The sequence below is a fragment of the Cherax quadricarinatus genome, chromosome 67, assembly GCF_038502225.1.
Source record: "Cherax quadricarinatus isolate ZL_2023a chromosome 67, ASM3850222v1, whole genome shotgun sequence".
In the NCBI taxonomy this organism is placed as follows: Eukaryota; Metazoa; Arthropoda; class Malacostraca; order Decapoda; family Parastacidae; genus Cherax; species Cherax quadricarinatus.
In genome coordinates, this window is record NC_091358.1 from 22190213 (window position 1) to 22214329 (window position 24117).

The 24117-nt window shown below is 42.2% G+C and overlaps 1 protein-coding gene across 1 annotated transcript in view; it reads left to right on the top strand.

Annotated features, from left to right (window-relative positions):
* The window catches only part of Bre1 (E3 ubiquitin-protein ligase Bre1), a gene marked incomplete at its 3' end in the record, with an annotated part of 80881 nt that overhangs the window by 46144 nt on the left and 10620 nt on the right, over positions 1-24117 (top strand). Inside the window, 6 exon segments of the mRNA XM_070099445.1 lie at positions 2688-2864; positions 3016-3188; positions 5036-5174; positions 7247-7375; positions 12310-12501; positions 13141-13333. Of these exon segments, the coding sequence (XP_069955546.1) occupies positions 2688-2864; positions 3016-3188; positions 5036-5174; positions 7247-7375; positions 12310-12501; positions 13141-13333 (1003 nt within the window).

Sequence of the window (24117 nt, forward strand, 5' to 3'; positions counted from 1 at the left end):
AAGAAATGGAAAACATGCCCACTCCCTCAGCACCTGGACCAGATTCATGGAATGCTCTATTTATAAAGTGCAAAGTACTACTAGCACGAGCCCTCAGTATTCTTTGGGGAAAGAGCTTAGATCTAGGTGAAATACCGGAGGCCTTAAAGAGTGCAGACATAGCTTCTTTGCATAAGGGAGGTAGTAGAGCACAAGCTAAAAATTACAGACCAGTAGCCCTAACTTCTCACATCATAGAAATCTTTAAAAGAGTGATGAGACTGCAGATTACAACAGATTACAACATAGAACACAACAAATAGTAGTAAACAGAGCAAGATCCAGCATCAGCGAGGTCAGAAGCTCAATGCCCCAAGGCACTGTCCTGGCACCTCTGCTGTTTCTTATCCTTATAGCAGACATAGATCAAAACACCCATCACACTTTTGTATCATCATTTGCAGATGACACTAAAATAAGCATGAAAGTCACTACGGTAGAGGACACTGAAAAATTACAGGAAGACATAAGCAGGGTTTTCCAGTGGGCAGTGGAGAACAACATGATGTTCAGTGGGGATAAGTTCCAGCTGCTTAGGTATAGAAAGAATGAAGAACTCATAAGGAACACTATATACAAAACTCAAGAGGGTCACCAAATAGAATGAAAGGAATGTAGATGAATGGTTCAGAGAATCGACAAGTTGATAAATTAAACACATGTGCAACACTTGGGTATCTTTCTTGAGGAAATGTTTAGCCACACAGTGGCTTCATCAGTCCATACAAAGGAGAACGTTGAAGAACAGGAGGAGTTTGAGGTAATCAGTCCCTCAGCTTTGAGTCAATGTGGTCAGTCCATCAATCTTGAAAAGAATACAGCATATGTGCAAAGAAGTAACTTACATACCATAGGCAGGAGAGGTGCAGCAGTCGTAGGTGGTGTCACATTTGTCCAATGTGGAAGTAGGTCATGCCCAAAGGTTAGGCAAGTGAAGAATTCCCTGTATAAAGATACCCAAGTGTTGCACATGTGTCTAATTTATCAGAATGAAAGGAACTCATAAAAGACCTGGGAATAATTATGTCAGCTTACCTTTCTTTTAGGAAGATTACGGGATGGGTATTGAGAACTTTCAAAACAAGGAAAATAATGCCGATGGTGACACTCTTCAGATCGCTAGTGCTCCCATATTTAGAATATTGCTCAGTGCTGACATCCCCGTTCAAAGCAGAAGAAATATCAGAGCTGGAACAAATATGTACAGAAATTGTTTACGGCTCGCATTGAGCCAGTAAAGCACCTAAATTACTGGGAACACCTTCAAGTCTTGAACATGTACTCATTGGAGTAGAGGAGAGAGAGATACATGATGATGTACACCTGGAAAGTACTTGAGGGACTGGTCCAATATCTGCACATAACAACATACTGGAATGAGAAATATGGGAGGAAGTGTAAAATAAACACAGTGAGGAGCAGGGGTGCAGAGGGGACAATAAGGGAACACTGTATCAACATCCGGGGTCCCAGACTATTCAACATCTTGCCAGAAGATATCAGAAACACTGCTGGAACAAGTGTAGAAGCCTTCAAGAGGAAACTGGACAAGTATCTTCACCAGGTGCCATATCAACCAGGCTGTGATGGATATGTGGGGCAGCGGGCCTCCAGCAGCAACAGCCTTGTTAATCAGGCAAGCACTGGACGAGCCTGTCTCATGGCTGGGCTCTGAGAGTAGTTAAACTCTCAAAACTTTTCAAAAGTATCAAAGGTCAAAGGAGGATAGTGAGGCTCAGGTTAGAGTATGCAGGGGAGTGGGAGATGATTTCCCAGTAAAAGTAGGCCTTAGACAGGGATGCGTGATGTCACCGTTGTTGTTCAGTGTAGTTATAGATGGGGTTGTAAGAGAAGTGAATGCTGGGGTCTTGGCAAGAGGCTTGGGGTTTAAAGATAAAGAATCTAACACGAAGTTGGAGTTGTCACAGTTGCTTTTGCTGATGACACTGTGCTTCTGGGAGATTCTGAAGAGAAGTTGCAGAGGTTGGTGAATGAATTTGGTAAGGTATGTAAAAGAAGAAAATTGAAAGTGAATATAGGAAAGAGTAAGTTGATGAGGATAAAAAAAATAGGTAACGAAAGGTTGGATATTAGGTTGGAGGGAGAGAGTATGGAGGAGGTGAATGTATTCAGATATTTAGGAGTGGACGTGTCAGCAGATGGGTCTCTGAAAGATGAGATGAATCATAGAATTGATGAGGGGAAAAGGGTGAGGAGTCTGAGGAGGAGTCTGTGGATACAAAGAACTTTGTCTATGGAAGCAAAGAAGGGAATGTATGAGAGTAAAGTTATACCAACGCTCTTATATGGGTGTGAAACATGGGTGGCGAATGTTGCAACAAAGAGAATGCTGGAGGCAGTGGAGATGTCTTGTCTGAGGGCAATGTGTGGTGTGAATGTAATGCACTGTATATATTTTGCACATGCATGAACTGTACAGTCCATGGGGAAGTGGAGAAGAATTCTTTCTGCGTAAGCCAAGCATGTTGTAAGAGGCCACTAAAATTCCAGGAGCAAGGGGCTAGTAACCCCTTCTGTATAAATTATTACATGTAAAAAAACAAAAAAAACTTTCATTAGTTCTTTTTTGGATCACCCTCCCTGGGTGGAAGATGGCTAGTGTTTAAAAATAATAATAATGATTACAGATGGTGAAGGAGGAAGGTAGTGAGTCATGTGACTCGTCAGGGCCGCCGGCCACGTCATCTCACCAGCAGAGTGCTGCTGCTGCTGCCGCTGCCGCTGCTGCTGCTGGTGGCACCGGTGCTGATGACAAGACTGTCGATGGTGCCGACATTAAGAAGGAAGACGACGATGAAGCTAAGGTCAGTACCAGTGTCACAGCACTAATGTCAGATCAGTCTAACAAGGCTTGGTATAGCTTAGATCACAGTCTAACATGGCTTGGTATGGCTTAGATCACAGTCTACCATGGCTTAGTATCAGTGTTGATAAGTCTGTGTTATGTTGTTGCAGGATAATGAAGAGTGTGATAGGAAGGAGGATAAGATCAAGAAGGAGATGAAGAAGGAAGGGAAGGATGGGAAGGAGGCCGGTGTGGGCAGTGGCAGTAAACAGGGCGGTGCTGCTCCGCCCGTCAAGGACTCCCGTGAGACAGAGATCATCCGTAACCTCAAGTCTGAGCATAAGTAAGTGAGGCATTCTGTCAGGCACTCTGACCAGCACTCGCTAAGAGATTCAGCTTAATAAGGTTCACTTTACTAAGGTTCAACTTACTAAGGTTCAGTATACAGGAGGGACCCAGCATATACAGCAGGTTAGGTTCCGGGCTGCTGCTGTAAAGTGAAAATTGCTCTTTAGTGAAACAGCCTTTTTTCATTTTCAAATGAATATAAAAGCCTGATAACATATACAGTGGTACCTCAAATTTCAACCGAAATTCGTTCCAGAAGGCTGTTAGTGCTGTTACTGAACGAATTTGTTCCCATAAGGAATAATGTAAATTAGATTAGTCCATTTCAGACCCCCAAAAATACACTTACAAAAGCACTTACAAAAATGCACTTAAATAATCTTTCGAGTTGGAAGCTGTTCGAAATTCGAGGTACCACTGTATTAACCCTTTCAGGGTTTCTGACTTACTAGTACGGCTTACACACCAGGGTTATTGACGTACTAGTACGCCTAAATTCTAGTGCCCTCAAATCTGGTGAGAGAAAGCTGGTAGACCTACATATAAAAGAATGGGTCTATGTGGTCAGTGTGCACAGTATAAAAAAAATCCTGCAGCACACAGTGCATGATGAGAAAAAAAAACTCCGACCGAGTTTTTGGCTTAAAACAGCGACTTTGCAGTGAATTTTCGTATGGTGTTTATGGTTGTATTTTAGTTTTCCTGGTCTCATTTTATAGAATGGAAGACGTATTACAGAAATTGAGATGATTTTGATTGGTTTCATAATGAAAAGTACCTTGAAATTAAGCTCAAAGTAGCAGAAATGTTCGATTTTTACCAAATTTCAAAAGTAAACAAATCATGCCAAGTGTCCAACACACGTCAACTGGTGAGTCTAATATTCTTTCACAAGTGCACTGATATTATTTATACCATTTCTTCACCACTTCTACATTAATGCAGTAGTCTGCATGACAGTAAATCTTCTATTTTTTGTGAGAATAAAAATTCAGAGTGGAAAGCAAAAGAAATGTAAGAGGGGCCTGGGGATGTGACTAATGAACAGAGAAAATGTTATTTTAGTGCCAGGAATGTCTGTCTTGCTTATTCTGAACCCTATTTGGAAATTGGCATCTTCTGAAATTTGTGTGAAATTGGCAAAATTGCCAATTTCTGACCACTTTATTGGATAGTTGAAATCGATAAATGGGTGGTTTCTTGTACTGTTTCGATGAAAGAAATGGAGTTCTAGCGAAATAGATATTATTTTTGTCGACTAGTACACTGGAATTGGCCGAAACTAAGGCTCAAAGTGGGTGAAATTGCTGATGCGTAAACATTGTTGAGACCGCTAACTTCACGAGAGCATAATTCCGTAAGTTTTCCATCAAATTTCATACTTTTGGTGTCATTGTGATCGGGAAAAGATTCTCTTATCATTTCATAAGAAAAAATAATTTTTCTTTTCCGAAAAATTTTTGACCCTGAGAACAAGTTTAGGGGAGGGCCTCTCGACCCTGAAAGGGTTAAGTGAGCAGTAGAACTAGGTCTTAAAAATTCATATACAGTACACACATTACTTACCTTAAAATATTTTCGGTCCTTGCTTAAAGTGTGTGGCGAATACATATATTTATTGTAACAAGTCTGAATAAATGAAGAATGGCTATAATTGAAAACCACTGTGCCACAACCACAACCCTGTAAAGAGAAGTGGTGTGAAGCGTGGCCTTCCTGCACTAAGGTTGGACCTAGCTAGCATGGGTCAGTAGGCCTACTGCAGTGCTCCTTCTCTTGTGTTGTAATATAAATCATTCAGTATCACTTGTTATGGACTGACTGACTCTTGTTCTCCTGCAGGAAAGCTGTCAATGATTATCGTGAATTGAAGTTGTTGCTGGACATGTACAAGGGTGTGGGCAAGGAGCAGCGCGACAAGGTACAGCTCATGGCCGCTGAGAAGAAGGCTCGGCAAGAGGTCGAAGACCTCAAGACTCAGGTATTTATAAGAGGTCACCTGGAGGTCAGGGACCTCAAGACTCGGGTATGATATGTGGTTCAGTATTGCAGCAGTGTTGCAGAATATTATTGTAGTGTTGCAGACTACTATTGTAGTAGTGTTTCTGACTATTATTGTATTAGTGTTGCAGACTGTTGCAGTAGTGTTGCAACAGTTGTTCTTCACTGGTACTGGTAGTGTTGCAACAGTTTGCTCTTCATCTCCTTGTAACAGTTCATGTCATGATGGGTCTCACTTCTTTCTCAAGCTCCTGGGCCTGACCACACCTGGTGTCAAGGTAACAGTCACTCCTACACTGACTCTTATCTTGTGTGTGTAGTGGCACTCTCTTCATAACTGCTTAACATAGTAACTGTATTAGAGATGATAACATTATCCATGAAGACAGTGGAGGAGGAGGCTGGGGACAGTGGAGGAGGAGGCTGGAGACAGTGGAGGAGGAGGAGGCTGGAGACAGTGGAGGAGGAAGCTGGAGGCAGTGAAGATGTTGTGTCTGAGAGCAATGTGTGGTGTGAATATTATTATGCCGAGAATTACTAACTTCGAGATCAGAAGGTGTGGAGTTACTAAATGTACTATCCAGAGGACTGACGAGGGGTTGTTGAGGTGGTTCAGACATTTAGAGAGGATGGAACAAAATAGAATGACTTGGAGGGTGTATAATTCTGTAGTGGAAGGAAGGCAGAGTAGGGGTCAGCCTAGGAAAAGTTGGAGGGAGGGGGTAAATGAGGTTTTATGTGTAAGGGTTTTAGACTTCCATCAGGCACACATTAAACATGTTAAATAGGAATGAGTGGAGGCAAGTGATTTTTATGACTTGACGTGCTGTTGGAGTGCAAGCAATGTAACATTATCAAGGGATTCAGGGAAATTGGTTAACTAGACTTGAGTCCTGGAGGTAGGAAGTACAGTGCTTGAAGGATGAGTGAGGATGTTACAGTCCTGGAGGTGGGAAGTACAGTGCTTGAAGGATGAGTGAGGATGTTACAGTTCTGGAGGTGGGAAGTACAGTGCTTGAAGGATGAGTGAGGATGTTACAGTCCTGGAGGTAGGAAGTACAGTGCTTGAAGGATGAGTGAGGATGTTACAGTTCTGGAGGTAGGAAGTACAGTGCTTGAAGGATGAGTGAGGATGTTACAGTCCTGGAGGTGGGAAGTACAGTGCTTGAAGGATGAGTGAGGATGTTACAGTCCTGGAGGTGGGAAGTACAGTGCTTGAAGGATGAGTGAGGATGTTACAGTCCTGGAGGTAGGAAGTACAGTGCTTGAAGGATGAGTGAGGATGTTACAGTCCTGGAGGTAGGAAGTACAGTGCTTGAAGGATGAGTGAGGATGTTACAGTCCTGGAGGTGGGAAGTACAGTGCTTGAAGGATGAGTGAGGATGTTACAGTCCTGGAGGTAGGAAGTACAGTGCTTGAAGGATGAGTGAGGATGTTACAGTCCTGGAGGTAGGAAGTACAGTGCTTGAAGGATGAGTGAGGATGTTACAGTCCTGGAGGTGGGAAGTACAGTGCTTGAAGGATGAGTGAGGATGTTACAGTCCTGGAGGTGGGAAGTACAGTGCTTGAAGGATGAGTGAGGATGTTACAGTTCTGGAGGTTGGAAGTACAGTGCTTGAAGGATGAGTGAGGATGTTACAGTCCTGGAGGTGGGAAGTACAGTGCTTGAAGGATGAGTGAGGATGTTACAGTCCTGGAGGTGGGAAGTACAGTGCTTGAAGGATGAGTGAGGATGTTACAGTTCTGGAGGTGGGAAGTACAGTGCTTGAAGGATGAGTGAGGATGTTACAGTTCTGGAGGTTGGAAGTACAGTGCTTGAAGGATGAGTGAGGATGTTACAGTTCTGGAGGTTGGAAGTACAGTGCTTGAAGGATGAGTGAGGATGTTACAGTCCTGGAGGTGGGAAGTACAGTGCTTGAAGGATGAGTGAGGATGTTACAGTTGAGATTGTCGTCTGAGCTATAACATCAAGATACCTGTATCAAGACAGTGACTGAGTGATGGTGAAGGTGTTTTCTTTACTGTAAGTTAATTAAGACTTATATGTTACAGGTTAAGAAACTACAAGACAGTAAGAGAGAGGAGCGTAAGAAACTGGCGGATGAAGAAGCCATCCGTAAGATAAAGCAACTGGAAGAGTCCGTCCATCAGCTCCACAGACAAGTTGCTGTCCAGAAGCAGGTACTCTACTACTTGTACTCAAGTACCTGTACTCTACTACCTGTACTCTACTACCTGTACTCTACTACCTGTACTCTACTACCTGTACTCTACTACCTGTACTCTACTACCTGTACTCTACTACTTGTACTTCATACTAGGACCTGCCTAGTATGGGCCAACAGGCCTGCTGCAGTGTTCCTCCTTTATGTTCTTACTTGTACTCTACTATTTTCACGTACCAAATGGACTTTCTCTTCCCCAAAATTCTTCTATTCTCTGCCATCCCTATATTTCCAGTCTTTATAATCTCAACAACTCTCTCTCCATTCCTTACACATCACACTTACTTTTTGCCAGACTAACATCCTTCGCAGTAATCGTGTTCGCACCTCTTTCCCTGCTGTTGATGCTCTTGGTGTCTACTCTCTTTCCTGATCCTCTTGTCCTCTCCAATACTTTGAAGAGACTCATTGTTCTCTTTCTGACACTCAGAGAGCACAAAAGAAGTGTTAGACTTGCTGCCACAATGTTCTTTTCTGTCATGTTTGAGATCACAGTCATCTTGTTGACTGGTCCCCTATTATAACTGTGTACCCTACTTTTAGTTTTCACAGTCACCGTCTTGTTGAAGCATCACTTATACACAACTTGTATGAATCATAGTCCTGGCTTTGTCTCTGTAGATGTCTTCCTTTCCCATTACATTGTAAATTGTTCCAAACTTTGGAACACTTATGACTTGACATGATCCTTTATTTTCCTCCTCCTCCTCCTCTTCCTCTCTTTACCTCTTCTCCTTTCCTCTTTTTCCTTATTTCTTTGGTTTCCTTCTGCCTAGTGTGTACTGTTCTTCAGTTACCCCCCCTGCCCCCCTTCCCTTGTGATTTTGGTCCTACTCCTTGTGGGTCAGTAGGTCTCCTGCAGTGCACCTTTTCTTGTCCTTAGACTGACCCCACTTCTTCTACTGCTAGTACTACATCTACCACTCCTTTACTGCTTTTGCCTTCTACCTTTTCTACTATTGCCTCCATTCACTTCCCTTTCTATCTCATAGCAAAAACTACTTCCCCTACTGTCTATTACCACTACTACTTCTACTTGCACTACTGCTTCCACTACCAACATTACCACTACAACTATTACCACTACAACTATTACCACCACCACCGCTAACACCACTACCACCGCTAACACCACTATCTCCGCTAACACCACTATCTCCGCTAACACCGCTACTACTACTATTTCTTCTTCTTCCACTAACAGCATTACCACTACCACCACTACTTTTTCTTCCTCTCTTTCATCCCTCACTGTTCCCCCTCACCTATATATACAGTCTTTCCTCACTTAGCGATGTACTTGTTTACTGACAACTCGGACTTAAAACAGGCTCTCTGACCAGTATGCATGCCTAAATAATGTACAGTGGACCCCCGCATACCGTTGGCATCACATAACGTTAAATCCGCATACCGATACATTTTATTGCTAAGATTTTGCCTCGCATACCGCTAAAAAACCCGCTCAACACTATTCGTCCGAGACGCGTCTAATGTGCGGCCTGAGCCAGCCTCACATGTTCCGCCGGTGGGATTGTTTACAAGCCAGCCTCCGCGGTAACATCCAAGCATACAATCGGAACATTTCGTATTATTACAGCGTTTTTGGTGATTTTATCTGCAAAATAAGTGACCATGGGCCCCAAGAAAGCTTCTAGTGCCAACCCTGTGGTAAAAAGGGTGAGAAATATTATCGAAATACTGTGGTACCATGGTCAACTGCTGATGCTGCTGCTGCTGTAGCACTGTCAGCTGCTGCTGCTGCTGTAGCACCTTCAGCTGCTGCTGCTGCTGTACCACCGTCAGCTGCTGCTGCTGCTGTAGTCCCGTCTGCTGCTGCTGTAGCACCGTCTGCTGCTGCTGTAGCACTGTCAGCTGCTGCTGCTGCTGCACTGTCAGCTGCTGCTGCTGCTGCTGTAGCACTGTCAGCTGCTGCTGCTGCTGTAGCACCGTCAGCTGCTGCTGCTGCTGCTGTACCACCGTCAGCTGCTGCTGTACCACTGTCAGCTGCTGCTGCTGCTGTAGTACCGTCTGCTGCTGCTGTAGCACCGTCTGCTACTGCTGTAGCACTGTCAGCTGCTGCTGTAGCACTGTCAGCTGCTGCTGCTGCTGCTGTAACACTGTCAGCTGCTGCTGCTGTAGCACTGTCAGCTGCTGCTGCACTGTCAGCTGCTGCTGTAGCACCGTCAGCTGCTGCTGCTGCTGTAGTACCATCTGCTGCTGCTGTAGCACTGTCAGCTGCTGCTGCTGCACTGTCAGCTGCTGCTGCTGCTGCTGCTGTAGCACTGTCAGCTGCTGCTGCTGCTGTACCACCATCTGCTGCTGCTGTAGCACTGTCAGCTGCTGCTGTAGCACTGTCAGCTGCTGCTGTAGCACTGTCAGCTGCTGCTGCTGTAACACCGTTGTTGGTGTGGCTTATTGAGAATACCAAGAAACAATTAACCCCAGAGGGTTAGCCACCCAGGATAACCCAAAAAAGTCAGTGTCATCGAAGACTGTCTAACTTATTTCCATTGGGGTCCTTAATCTTGTCTCCCAGGATGCAACCCACACCAGTCGACTAACACCCAGGTGAACAGGGAAAAATGCCTGGAACTAGTGCTCATATTGGTGAATTTAAAGCCAGCAAAGGCTGGTTTGAGAGATTTAAGAATCGTAGTGGCATACACAGTGTGATAAGGCCTGTTCTGGAAGAAAATGCCAAACAGGACCTACAGTACTCAGGAGGAAAAGGCACTCCCAGGACACAGTGTCTCATCAGTCATTGCTGCATCTTCAATAAAGGTAAGTGTCATTTATTCTTCATTTAGTAGAGTAGTACATGCACAATATATATTGTGCATGTACTACTCTACTATTGTGCATGTATCCTTCTCTTTGTGTGTGGGAAAATGTATATTTCATGTGGTAAATTTTTTTTTTCATACTTTTGGGTGTCTTGCACGGATTAATTTGATTTCCATTATTTCTTATGGGGAAAATTCATTCGCATAGCGATAATTTCGTATAACAATGAGCTCTCAGGAACGGATTAATATCGTTATGGGGGGTCCACTGTATATTAGAGCTAATTTCCTTTGTTCTCTTTATTACAATATAAAGTACACTACTGTATAAACATTTAAAAATATACCAGAAATGTTATAAATGGTGCAAAGGTGACATTAAAACAATATCAAAGATGGGTGATACAAACCCACTACCATTATAGTATGCTCCTCACTTAGCGACAAATTCATTTACAGACGTGGTCTTAGGAACGGAACTCCATCGTTGAGCTAGGAAAGGCTGTACTGGCGCCCTCACTCTCCTCTGTCAGTGTGACTTGTAAATGGTCCAAGTTGGACCAAAACAGTCATGAGATTTTCTGTGTCTGGGTTATTTCTGTATTGTACCAGTCATGATATTGTACTTTTTTGTTCTTTATAATGGTGATAATTATGCTGATAATGATAATCATAATAAGAGAGGAGGGGTTGTTGAGGTGTTTGGACATTTAGAGAGGATGGAACAGAAATAGGATGACTTGAAGGGTGCATAAGTCTGTAGTGGAAGGAAGGCGGGGTAGGGGATGGCCTAGGAAAGGTTGGAGGGAGGGGGTAAAGGAGTTTTTGTGGGCAAGGGGCTTGGACTTCCAGCAGGTATGTGTGAGCATGTTTGATAGGAATGAGTGGAGATGAACAGTTTTTGGGACTTGACAAGCTATTGGAGTATGAGCAGGGTAAAATTTTGTGAAGGGATTCAGGGAAACCAGTTACCTGGACTTGAGTCCTGGAGGTGGGAAGTACATTGCCTACACTCTGAAGGGGATGTTTGGGATATTTGCTCTTCGAAGTGACATCTAAACTGTCGTATCTGCGTGCCTCTTGCAAAACAGTGATGGTGTAAAGGATGGTGAATGTGTTTCTTTTTCAGTTCACCCTACCTCAGTTGGAGACAACCAGCATGTTAATATATACAGCTTCTCCTCACTTAGTGACGTACTCGTTTACTGATGACTCAGACTTGTTAAGGGCTCTCTGACCAGTATGCACACTATTACGAACACAGGTAAAGAACGGCCTGTGAGACCTCGTCATAATGGGACTTGGAGCAAACAAACACAATAGTAGATTATAATGTATATTGTGCTTTCACCCACTGTATACAAATATATACACTATGTACAATATGTACAGGTAGAATAATAAGTGTACACCATGGGGACAGATGGCAAAGCAGAAGCCAGAGTGCACCATACTCAACCAGCAGGTAGGCAAGTCTGCCAATGCTTACCACAAGTGAACCACGTTGCTTCAGCTTTGGCTAGCTTGCCTGTGATTGGTCAGTAAACCAAGGTACTGATTTAACAACGTGTACCCAATTGATCGTTAAACCCTTCGCACCTGGTTCACTGGTTGGGAGGCAGCCTATATGGGAGTGTGACTTTTTTTTTTTTTTTTTTTTAACAAGTCAGCCGTCTCCCACCGAGGCAGGGTGACCCAAAAAGAAAGAAAATCCCCAAAAAGAAAATATTTTCATCATCATTCAACACTTTCACCTCACTCACACATAATCACTGTTTTTGCAGAGGTGCTCAGAACACAACAGCTTAGAAGTATATATGTATAAAGATACTCAACATATACCTCCAAACTGCCAATATCCCGAACATACTCTTTACTTGCCACATAATACGTAAATAATATATATTAGAGCTGATTTCCTCTATTCTGTTTATTACAATATACTTTATCATAGGTACATATGTAAACAAAAAATGACTTTTACATAGGGTTTGCTACTATCCAGGGTTTTGGGTATCCACGGTAGGCCTTGGAACATATCCTCCACGCATACAGAGGGGACTACAGGGATATTTGATGATAATGTTGATGATAATTGTTGCAGGAAGAGGAGACCTTGTTGAACGAGATGGAGGTAACAGGTCAAGCTTTCGAGGACATGCAGGAACAAAATATTCGTCTGATCCAACAGTTGAGAGAGAAGGACGATGCTAACTTTAAGTTGATGTCTGAACGTATTAAGTCCAACCAGATCCACCAGCTGGCCAATGAAGAGCGTAATGTTCTCCAAGAACAGGTGAGTGCTGGCCACTGAAGAATAATGTTCTCCAAGAACAAGTGAGTGCTGGCCAGCAAAGAATGTAATGTTCTCCAAGAACAGTTAAGTGCTGGCCAATGAAGAATGTAATGTTCTCCAAGAACAGGTGAGTGCTGGCCAACAAAGAATGTAATGTTCTCCAAGAACAGGTGAGTTCTGGCCAGCGAAGAACAGTGTTCTATCATGGACCAGTAGTACCTGTCTATTGTGAACCAGTAGTACCTGTCTGTCATTGTCCAGTAGTACCTTTATCATGGACCAGTAGTACTTTTATCATGGGCCATTAGGACCTGTCTATCATGGACCAGTAGGTCCTATATATCATGGTCCAGTAGGTCCTATTTATCATGGTCCAGTAGGTCCTATCTATCATGGTCCAGTAGGTCCTGTCTATCATGGTCCAGTAGGTCCTGTCTATCATGGTCCAGTAAGTTCTATCTATCATGGTCCAGTAGGTCCTATTTATCATGGTCCAATAGGTCCTGTCTATCGTGGTCCAGTAGGCCTCAGTTTTTACTTAGTAATTTCCCATGTGATGGTAAGATGTAACTTTTTTTATATGCCTATGATAGGCCTGTGTGCGCCAAATGATGGTAAGAATGTTTGTGGTTGTTCCAGACGAACACCCTGACAACCCAAGTGGAGGCTCAGAACCAGGTGGTTCGTAAGCTGGAGGAGAAGGAGCGACTCTTGCAGAACAACCTGACCACTGTGGAGAAGGAGCTGACGCTGCGTCAGCAGGCGCTGGAAATGCACAAGAGGAAGGCCATTGAGTCAGCACAGTCAGCTGCTGATCTTAAGCTCCATTTAGGTAAGTCAGGAGAATTTTTCAGCTGATCTTCCTGACAGTTGCTCTCCTTCCTTCCCCTAAGGTACTCCTTGAAGCTCTAGTACCTTCCTTATTATTGATAACTGTAGCTCGAGCTGTACCACTCACATGGGTTACGTACACTATACAATACAGTAAAGAGCTTATCTGTTGTTTCAGTACAAATAATATAGTTTACATGTAATGAAACACTGGTAGACAACAGAGCCACCAACATGCTGTGTATTCCATTGAAACTAATACTGAGAGGTTAGCTTAAGTTAGGTAGGGTTAGGTAAGGTAAGGTTTGGTAAGGTTAGGTTAGGTAAGGTTAGGTTGAGTTAAGTAAAGTTAGGTTAGGTTAGATTTGGTGAGGTTAGGTTAGATTAGGTGAGGTTAGGTTAGATTAGGTGAGGTTAGATTAGGTGAGGTTAGGTTAGATTAGGTGAGGTTAGGTTAGGTAAGGTTAGGTAAGGTAAGGTTAGATAGGGTTAAGTAATGTTAGGTAGGGTCAGGTTAGGCAAGGCTAGGTAGGGTTAGGTTAGGTAAGGTAGCATTAGGTAAGGTTAGATTAGGGAAGGTAAGGATAGGTCGGGTTAGGTTTGGTTAGAGATGTGAAGACGATGTAATCAGTCCATCACCCTTGAAGTCGTAGATTTGAGGTTGTCAGTCCCTCAGCGTGGAGAAGTTCTGATCCAAAGTTTGGAACTAACTGAAGATCAAGCGACAATGTTGAGACTTAAATACTGTCGGAAGGAGAGGTGCAGAGTAGTAGTAGTGAGAATGTAGCCACTGAGATGGACTGATTACATCGTCTTCACATCTCTACTGCTCCCTCCTACTTTCTGTACTCGACTGAAGAAGCCTACTGTGTAGGCGAAACGTTTCGGAATAAAGTTGCCTAAATGTTGCCTATGTGTCTTATCTACCAACCTGTCGGTATTGTATACTATTTGATAATCACTCTGTCAGACACTGCAACACAATGGCATCTTGGTATGGAAGAGAAAACACCTTGGACAACTTTTTCAAGTGAGAACTGTTTGATCTGAGAGGGACATGACCTCTCACTGGCTACATTCTCACTACTACTACTCTGCACCTCTCCTTCCGACAGTATTTAAGTCTCAACACTGTCGCTTGATCTTCAGTTAGTTCCAGACTTTGGAACAAAACTTCTCCAGGCTGAGGGACTGACAACCTCAAATCTACGACTTCAAGGGTGATGGACTGATTACATCGTCTTCACATCTCTACTGCTCCCTCCTACTTTCTGTACTCGACTGAAGAAGCCTACTGTGTAGGCGAAATGTAGCCTAAATGTTGCCTATGTATCTTATCTACCAACCTGTCGATATTGTATACCATTTGATAATCACATTGTAATAATTGTATAAATAATGTCAGCGCATTCCTGAACACATTTTAGACTAACCAGTTGGATATACAGTGGACCCCCGGTTAACGAACTTTTTTCATTCCAGAAGTATGTTCAGGTGCCAGTACTGACCGAATTTTTTCCCATAAGGAATATTGTGAAGTAGATTAGTCCATTTCAGACCCCCAAACATACACGTACAAACGCACTTACATAAATACACTTACATAATTGGTCGCATTTGGAGGTGATCGTTATGCGGGGGTCCACTGTATATGGGACAGTTAACGGCATCTGTGTACTCTGGAATATCGGCAATAATTGAACGTGTCTTCTACTTTGAGCTCAATTTCAAGCTACTTTCTCTCCTGAAACTAATCAAAATCATGTCAATTTCTGTAATATATCTTCCATTCTGTCAAATGAACCCAAGAAAACTAGAATACAACCATTAAAACTATGAAAATACACCGCAAAGTCGCTGTTTTAATCCAAAAACACAGTCTCAGGTTTTTCCCATTATGTACTGTGTGCTGCAGTACATATTTAGGCCCAAATTTACCACTTGGCTTAACAAAGAGAACTGAGCTCATGGCATAGTATGGGACCGACCCTGGCTTCAAAGTTATAGAACAACAGGACCCACCCTCAAAGGGTTAAGTTAGGTAAGGTTAGGTTAGGTGAGGTTAGGTTAGGTTATGTTACATTAGGTTAGGTTTGGTTAGGTAAGGTTACGTTAGGTAAGGTTGTGTTAGGTAAGGTTGCGTTAGGTAAGGTTGCGTTAGGTAAGGCCGCATTAGGTAAGGCCGCGTTAGATGAGGTCGCGTTAGGTAAGGTTACATTAGGTAAGGCTATGTTAGGTTATGTAAGGTTAGATTAGCTAAGCTTAGGTTAGTGAATATTAAAATTGTATACTATCCTGGGTGTAAAGGGGAGCAAGGAGCAGAACGAACACAGTTGAATGACTTTGAATTATATTTTCCTTCACCAAGTGCGATTGTAAGTATTTATAAGTTTTTTTTTTTTTTCAACAAGTCCCACCGAGGCAGGGTGACCCAAAGAGAAAGAAAATCCCCAAAAAGAAAAAACTTCCATCAACATTCAACACTTTTACCTCACTCACACATAATCACTGTTTTTGCAGAGGTGCTCAGAATACAACAGTTTAGAAGTACATATACGTATAAAAATACACAATATATCTCCAAACTGCCAATATCCCAAACCCCTCCTTTAGAGTGCAGGCATTGTACTTCCCATTTCCAGGACTCAAGTCCGGTTATATAAAATAACCGGTTTCCCTGAATCCCTTCACTAAGTATTACCCTGCTCACGCTCCAACAGATCGTCAGGTCCCAAATACCATTTGTCTCCATTCACTCCTATCTAACACGCTCACGCACACTTGCTGGAAGTCCAAACCCCTCTCCCACAACACCTCCTTTACCCCCTCCCTCCAACCTTTTTGAGGACGACCCCCAACCCTGCCTTCCTTCCCCTACAGATTTATATGCTCTCCATGTCATTCTACTTTGATCCATTCTCTCTAAATGACCAAACCACCTCGACAAACCCTCTTCAGCCCTCTGACTAATACTTTTATTAACTCCACACCTTCTCCTAATTTCTACACTCCGAATTTTCTGCATAATATTTACACCACACATTGCCCTTAGACAGGAGATCTCCACTGCCTCCAACCGTCTCCTCGCTGCAGCATTTACAGCCCAAGCTTCACATCCATATAAGAGTGTTGGTACTACTATACTTTCATACATTCCCTTCTTTGCCTCCATAGATAATATTTTTTGCCTCCTCATGTACCTCAATGCACCACTCACCTTTTTTCCCTCATCAATTCTATGATTAACCTCATCCTTCATAAATCCATCCGACGACACGTCAACTCCCAAATATCTGAAAACATTCACTTCTTCCATATTCCTCCTCCCCAATTTGATATCCAATTTTTCTTTATCTAAATCATTTGATACTCTCATCATCTTACTCTTTTCTGTGTTCACTTTCAACCTTTCTACCTTTACACACATTCCCAAATTCGTCCACTAACCTCCCATAAGCACAGTATCATCAGCAAAAAGTAACTGTGTCACTTCCCATTTTGTATTAATTCCCCATAATTTAATCCCACCCCTCTCCCGAACACCCTAGCATTTACTTCTTTTACAACCCCATCTATAAATATATTAACCATGGTGACATTACACATCCCTATCTAAGACCTACTTTTACCAGGAAGTAGTCTCCCTCTCTTCTACACACCCTAACCTGAGCCTCACTATCCTCATAAAAACTCTTTACAGCATTTAGTAACTTACCACCTATTCCATATACTTGCAACATCTGCCACATTGCTCCCCTATCTACTCTATCATATGGCTTTTCTAAATCCATAAATGCAATAAAAACTTTACCTTTATCTAAATACTGTTCACATATATGCTTCAATGTAAACACTTGATCTACACATCCCCTACCCACTCTAAAACCTCCTTGCTCACCCGCAATTCTACATTCTGTCTTACCTCTATTTTTTTCAATAATAAACCTGCTGTACACTTTTCCTGGTATACTCAGTAAACTTATTCCTCTATAATTTTTACAATCTCTTCTGTCCCCCTTCCCTTTATATAAAGGGACTATACACACTCTGCCAATCCCTAGGTACCTTCCCCTCTTTCATACATTTATTAAACAAAAATACCAACCACTCCAACACTATGTCAACCCCCTGCTTTTAACATTTCTGCCATGATCCCGTCAGTTCCAGCTGCTGTAGCCCCTTTCATTCTACGTAATGCCTCACGCACCTCCCCCACACTCGCATCCTGCTCTTCTTCACTCCTAAAAGATGATATTTACAAGTATGTACACTATATACAGTTGGAAATATATGTGTACCATACAGTGGATCAATAGGCAAAGACAGCCTGGAGACAGAATGGACAGCCGTGTTCAACCAGCTCTAGAATGGAATTGACAAGGGTGGAAACTTGAGTGGTGACCATGCCACCTCTACAATTGCCAGATCCACCTTCTCTCTATCAAATTCCTCTCTAGCAAAAGCATGCTGCTCTTTAGTTTGTTCAAGATTGAGCCTGGCTAACTCAAGTGCCAATGAAGCAGATTCACCCTGAGACAAACTCGACACACCTCTTCCTTCACCAGGCTGCTGGTTTTGCTCATGTGTGTCTTGACCATTCTGCAGAAACCTAAGTGGAGATCTATTAATAGCTCCTGTAGCTGGGGACACGTCAATCTGGTGCGCCATGTCTGCTTCTGTCTTTAATTACTGCAAATAAGATTACGAAGTTGTGCCACAGTTAGAGCTCTTTGATAATCAATGCCAATAGATCAAGCAATACGCCAACAATGCTGTAGAGAGAACTTGGGCAGATTTAGTAGAGTAAACTCAATCGCTAATCGTCGGAATCTTAAAGGTGGCATTTAATCCCCAACCCGCTACTTACAACACGCTCAAGCTGCTATGCACAGTACGACTGTAGATTCATGATAGCAAGGCTGACACGAATGCCAAGTATGCACATACAATAGCAATAGCAAAACCAACTGCAAAATATTCACACAACAGCAAGATAGACCATAGCGAAGCGAGCACAGTTGACACGCCAAAATAGCAAGCTGTCAACGATCAGACAACAGCAGGCTGACCATAAAGAAAGAAAAATGCAAAGCTGACACGCAAAGTTTCGTAAAGCATTGGTAAAGCTGACGCAGTGCCAGACAGCAAGCTATATGATGTTCCTGCTTCAGTTTCAACTCTAGGCTCAACTCCTGCTCTAAGTCCAGCTCCAGCTCCCAGACAGGCTACCCATATTACATATACAATACCGACAGGTTGGTAAGTAAGACACATTGTCAACAGTTAGGTATCTTTATTCTGAAATGTTTCACATACACAGTAGGCTTCTTCAGTCAAGTACAGAAAAGTTGGTAGAAGTAGTTGAAATATGAAGGTGATGTAATCAGTCCATCACCCTTGAAGATGTAGTGTTGTTTCAGATTATGGAACAAAATCTCTTCTCCAGACTGAGGGACTGACCACCTCAAAACTACGTCTTCAAGAGTGATCAACTGAGTACATTGTTTTCACATCTCTGCTGCTCCTGCCAACTTTTCTGTACTCATCTGAAGAAGTCTACTGTGTAAACGAAATGTTTCGGAATGAAGATACTTAACTGTCGTATGTGTGTCTTACTTACCAACCAAGGTAAGTAAGATTATGCAGCTCAATTCTGGTCTTCATATTACAAAATGGACATAAATTCGTTAGAAAACATTGAGCGTAGGATGACTAAATTAATACATAGCATTAGAAATCTTCCTTATGTAGGAAGATTGAAGACTCTTAAGTTACATTCACTTGTTAGACGAAGAATGAGGGGAGACCTGATCGAAGTGTTTAAGTGGAAGATAGGTATTAATAAAGGGGATATTAATAAGGTCTTGAAGATATCTCTCCAAGAGAGAACCCGCAGTAATGGATTTAAATTAGATAAGTTTAGATTTAGAAAGGACGTAGGAAAGTATTGGTTTGGAAATAGGGTAGTTGATGAGTGGAACAGTCTACCTAGTTGGGTTATTGAGGCTAGGACCTTGGGTAGTTTCAAATTTAGGTTGGATAAGTACATGAGTGGAAGGGGTTGGATTTGAGTGGGACTTGCACATCAGAGCTTATTTCTTGGGTAGCATTGAAAATTGGGTTGGGTAAATGTTTTGTTAGTGGGATGAATTGTAAAGGACCTACCTAGTATGGACCAACAGGCCTCCTTCAGTGTTCCTCCTTTCTTATGTTCTTATGTTAGGTTAGGTAAGGTAAGCTTAGGCAAGGTAAGATTTGGTTAGGTAAGATTAGGTTAGGTAAGGTTAGGTAAAGTTAGGTTAGGTAAGGTTTGGTTAGGTTAGGTAAGGTTTGGCTAGGTTAGGTTAGGTTATGTATGGTTTGTCAGGTGTTTCATGACATGAACATAAGAACATAGGAAAGAAGGAACACTGCAACAGCCCTACTGACCCATGCGGAGCAGGTCCATGTCCCCCCGGATTAGACCAATGACCCCCCCCCCCCCCCGGATTAGCCCAATGACCCACCCAGTCTGGTCACCTCCACTCAAGGATGGAGCACTGCACCAGATCCAGCAGCACAAGCTAGTCAGGTCCAACTCACACCCACCCACACCTACTCATGTATTTATCTAACCTATTTTTAAAACTACACAACGCTTTAGCCTGAATAACTGGGCTCGGGAGCTTGTCCCACTCATCCACCACTCTATTACCAAACCAGTGCTTTCCTATATCCTTCCTGAATCTGAATTTTTCCAACTTGAAACCATTGCTGCGAGTCCTGTCTTGGCTGGAAATTTTCAGCACTCTATTTACATCCCTTTTATTTATTCCTGTTTTCCATTTATGCACCTCGATCATATCTGCCCTAATTCTACGCCTTTCGAGAGAGTGCAGATTCAGGACCCTCAGTCTATCCTCATAGGGAAGATTTCTGATACATGGGATCATCATTGTCATCCTCCTCTGTATGTTTTCCAGAGCATTTATATCCATTCTGTAATACGGTGGTCAGAACTGAGCAGCATAGTCTAAATGAGGCCTAACCAAGGATATATATAGTTGAAGAACAACCTGAGGACTTCTATTATTTATACTTCTAGATATAAAGCCAAGAATTCTGTTAGCTTTATTGTGAACACTAATGCACTGTTGTCTTGGTTTTAGATTACTGCTAACCAGAACTCCTAAATCCTTTTCGCAATCAGTAGTATTAAGATCTACATTATTTAGTTTATATGTGGCATGGTTATTTAACTGTCCAACATTTAGAACTTTGCATTTGTCAATATTAAATTGCATCTGCCACTTCTCCGACCATTGCATCAATCTATTCAAATCATCCTGGAGTGCTCTAGTGTCCTCATTAGAATGAATTGGACGGCCTATTTTGGTGTCATCAGCAAATTTGCTTATGTCGCTATTTATTCCCTCATCTATGTCGTTCATGTAAATTGTGAACAACAACGGGCCCAACACTGACTGCTGAGGAACACCGCTTGTGACGTGCCCCCATTCTGATTTCTCCCCATTTATGCAAACTCTCTGCTGTCTATTTGTCAGCAATGCCTCTACCCAGGAAAAAATTTCTCCTCCTATTCCATGTGCCTTTAATTTCCTCAATAGCTTCTGGTGTGGAACTCTATCGAAAGCCTTACTGAAGTCCATATACACAATATCATATTCATTACCATGATCTACCTCCTCAAACACCTTAGTGAAAAAAGTTAGTAAATTCGTAAGACAGGAACGGCCCTTTGTAAAACCGTGTTGAGATTCATTAATCAATCTGTGCCTGTCAAGATGGCTACGAATTGCTTCGGCATTTATTGATTCCATAAATTTTCCCACTATGATGATCCACAGCTGGAGCTTTAAATCACCTGACTGAGGCCTTCCATTGGCTTACCTCTCCACCACTTTAAACATTCTGGTTATGATTTTAACCATTAGATAACTTAATACTAATACTTAAATGCTAGTTAAGATTTAGACATAGACTGTTACGTAGGCCTACTAAAGCACAATAATAAGAAAGGTAGTTAATGAACAGCGGTATAGTTACTAAAGAATTACATATTACAAACTGATTCATTAATCTCCAGTTTTGTGGAGTGATTGTGATAGTTAGGATTAGTTACAGTATTTATAGTGATAGTTAAGTTACAGTAGTTATTTAGTTACAGTAGTGATAGTTTAGACACAGTAGTTACAGTAGTAATATAATAGTACAAGTTGTGTTACCAGTTTTTATGTCTGAGAGTTGAAGGAAGACTGAAAGAACAATGACACAGTTGAAGGAAGACTGAAAGAACAATGACACAGTTGAAGGAAGACTGAAAGAACAGTGACACAGTTGAAGGAAGACTGAAAGAACAGTGACACAGTTGAAGGAAGACTGAAAGAACAGTGACACAGTAGAAGGAAGACCGAAAGAACAGTGACACAGTTGAAGGAAGACTGAAAGAACAGTGACACAGTTGAAGGAAGACTGAAAGAACAGTGACACAGTTGAAGGAAGACTGAAAGAACAGTGACACAGTTGAAGGAAGACTGAAAGAACAGTGACACAGTTGAAGGAAGACTGAAAGAACAGTGACACAGTTGAAGGAAGACTGAAAGAACAGTGACACAGTTGAAGGAAGACTGAAAGAACAGTGACACAGTTGAAGGAAGACTGAAAGAACAGTGACACAGTTGAAGGAAGACTGAAAGAACAGTGACACAGTTGAAGGAAGACTGAAAGAACAGTGACACAGTTGAAGGAAGACTGAAAGAACAGTGACACAGTTGAAGGAAGACTGAAAGAACAGTGACACAGTTGAAGGAAGACTGCAAGAACAATAACACAGTTGAAGGAAGATTGAAATAACAGTGACACAGTTGCAGGAAGACTGGAAGAACAATAACACAGTTGCAGGAAGACTGGAAGAACAATAACACAGTTGCAGGAAGACTGGAAGAACAATAACACAGTTGCAGGAAGACTGGAAGAACAATAACAGTTGATGGAAGACTGGAAGAACAATAACACAGTTGAAGGAAGACTGGAAGAACAATAACACAGTTGAAGGAAGAGTGGAAGAACAATAACACAGTTGAAGGAAGACTGAAATAACAGTGACACAGTTGCAGGAAGACTGGAAGAACAATAACACAGTTGCAGGAAGACTGGAAGAACAATAACACAGTTGAAGGAAGACTGGAAGAACAATAACACAGTTGAAGGAAGAGTGGAAGAACAATAACACAGTTGAAGGAAGACTGGAAGAACAATAACACAGTTGCAGGAAGACTGGAAGAACAATAGCACAGTTGAAGGAAGAGTGGAAGAACAATAACACAGTTGAAGGAAGACTGGAAGAACAATAACACAGTTGAAGGAAGACTGGAAGAACAATAACACAGTTGAAGGAAGACTGGAAGAACAGTGATACAGTTGCAGGAAGACTGGAGGAAAAACAGTGACACAGTTGGACTGGGTTTGTTTAACAGTGTCTCTGAATCAGTTGGCAGGACCTTTTATATGCATTGTGTCTCCTCTCACATTATTTATTATTATTTTATTATCACACTGGCCGATTCCCACCAAGGCAGGGTGTTCTGCTGAACACTCTAACACTACATTTTTGAACCTACCCCATACCTCTTCGACCCCATTGCCTATGCTCTCATTAGCCCATCTATCCTCCAGTAGCTGTTTATATCTTACCCTAACTGCCTCATCTTTTAGTTTATAAACCTTCACCTCTCTCTTCCCTGATGCTTCTATTCTCCTTGTATCCCATCTACCTTTTACTCTCAGTGTAGCTACAACTAGAAAGTGATCTGATATATCTGTGGCCCCTCTATAAACATGTACATCCTGAAGTCTACTCAACAGTCTTTTATCTACCAATACATAATCCAACAAACTACTGTCATTTCGCCCTACTTCATATCTTGTATACTTATTGATCCTCTTTTTCTTAAAATATGTATTACCTATAACTAAACCCCTTTCTATACAAAGTTCAATCAAAGGGCTACCATTATCATTTACACCTGGCACCCCAAACTTACCTACCACACCCTCTCTAAAAGTTTCTCCTACTTTAGCATTCAGGTTCCCTACCACAATTACTCTCTCACTTGGTTCAAAGGCGCCTATACTTTCACTTAACATCTCCCAAAATCTCTCTCTCTCTCTCCTCTGCATTCCTCTCTTCTCCAGGTGCATACACGCTTATTATGACCCACTTTTCGCATCCAACCTTTACTTTAATCCACATAATTCTTGAATTTACACATTCATATTCTCTTTTCTCCTTCCATAACTGATCCTTCAACATTACTGCTACCCCTTCCTTTGCTCTAACTCTCAGAAACTCTCTCAGATACTCCAGATTTAATCCCATTTATTTCCCCCCACCGAAACTCCCCTACCCCCTTCAGCTTTGTTTCGCTTAGGACCAGGACATCCAACTTCTTTTCATTCATAACATCAACAATCATCTGTTTCTTGTCATCCGCACTACATCCACGCACATTCAAGCATCCCAGTTTTATAAAGTTTTTCTTCTTCTCTTTTTTAGTAAATGTCTACAGGAGAAGGGGTTACTAGCCCATTGCTCCTGGCATTTTAGTCGCCTCATACGACGCGCATGGCTTACGGAGGAAAGATTCTTTTCCACTTCCCCATGGACAATAGAAGAAATAAAGAAGAACAAAAGCTATTTAGAAAAAGGAGAAAAACCTAGATGTATGTATATATATATATATGCATGTGCGTGTCTGTGAAGTGTGACCAAAGTGTAAGTAGGAG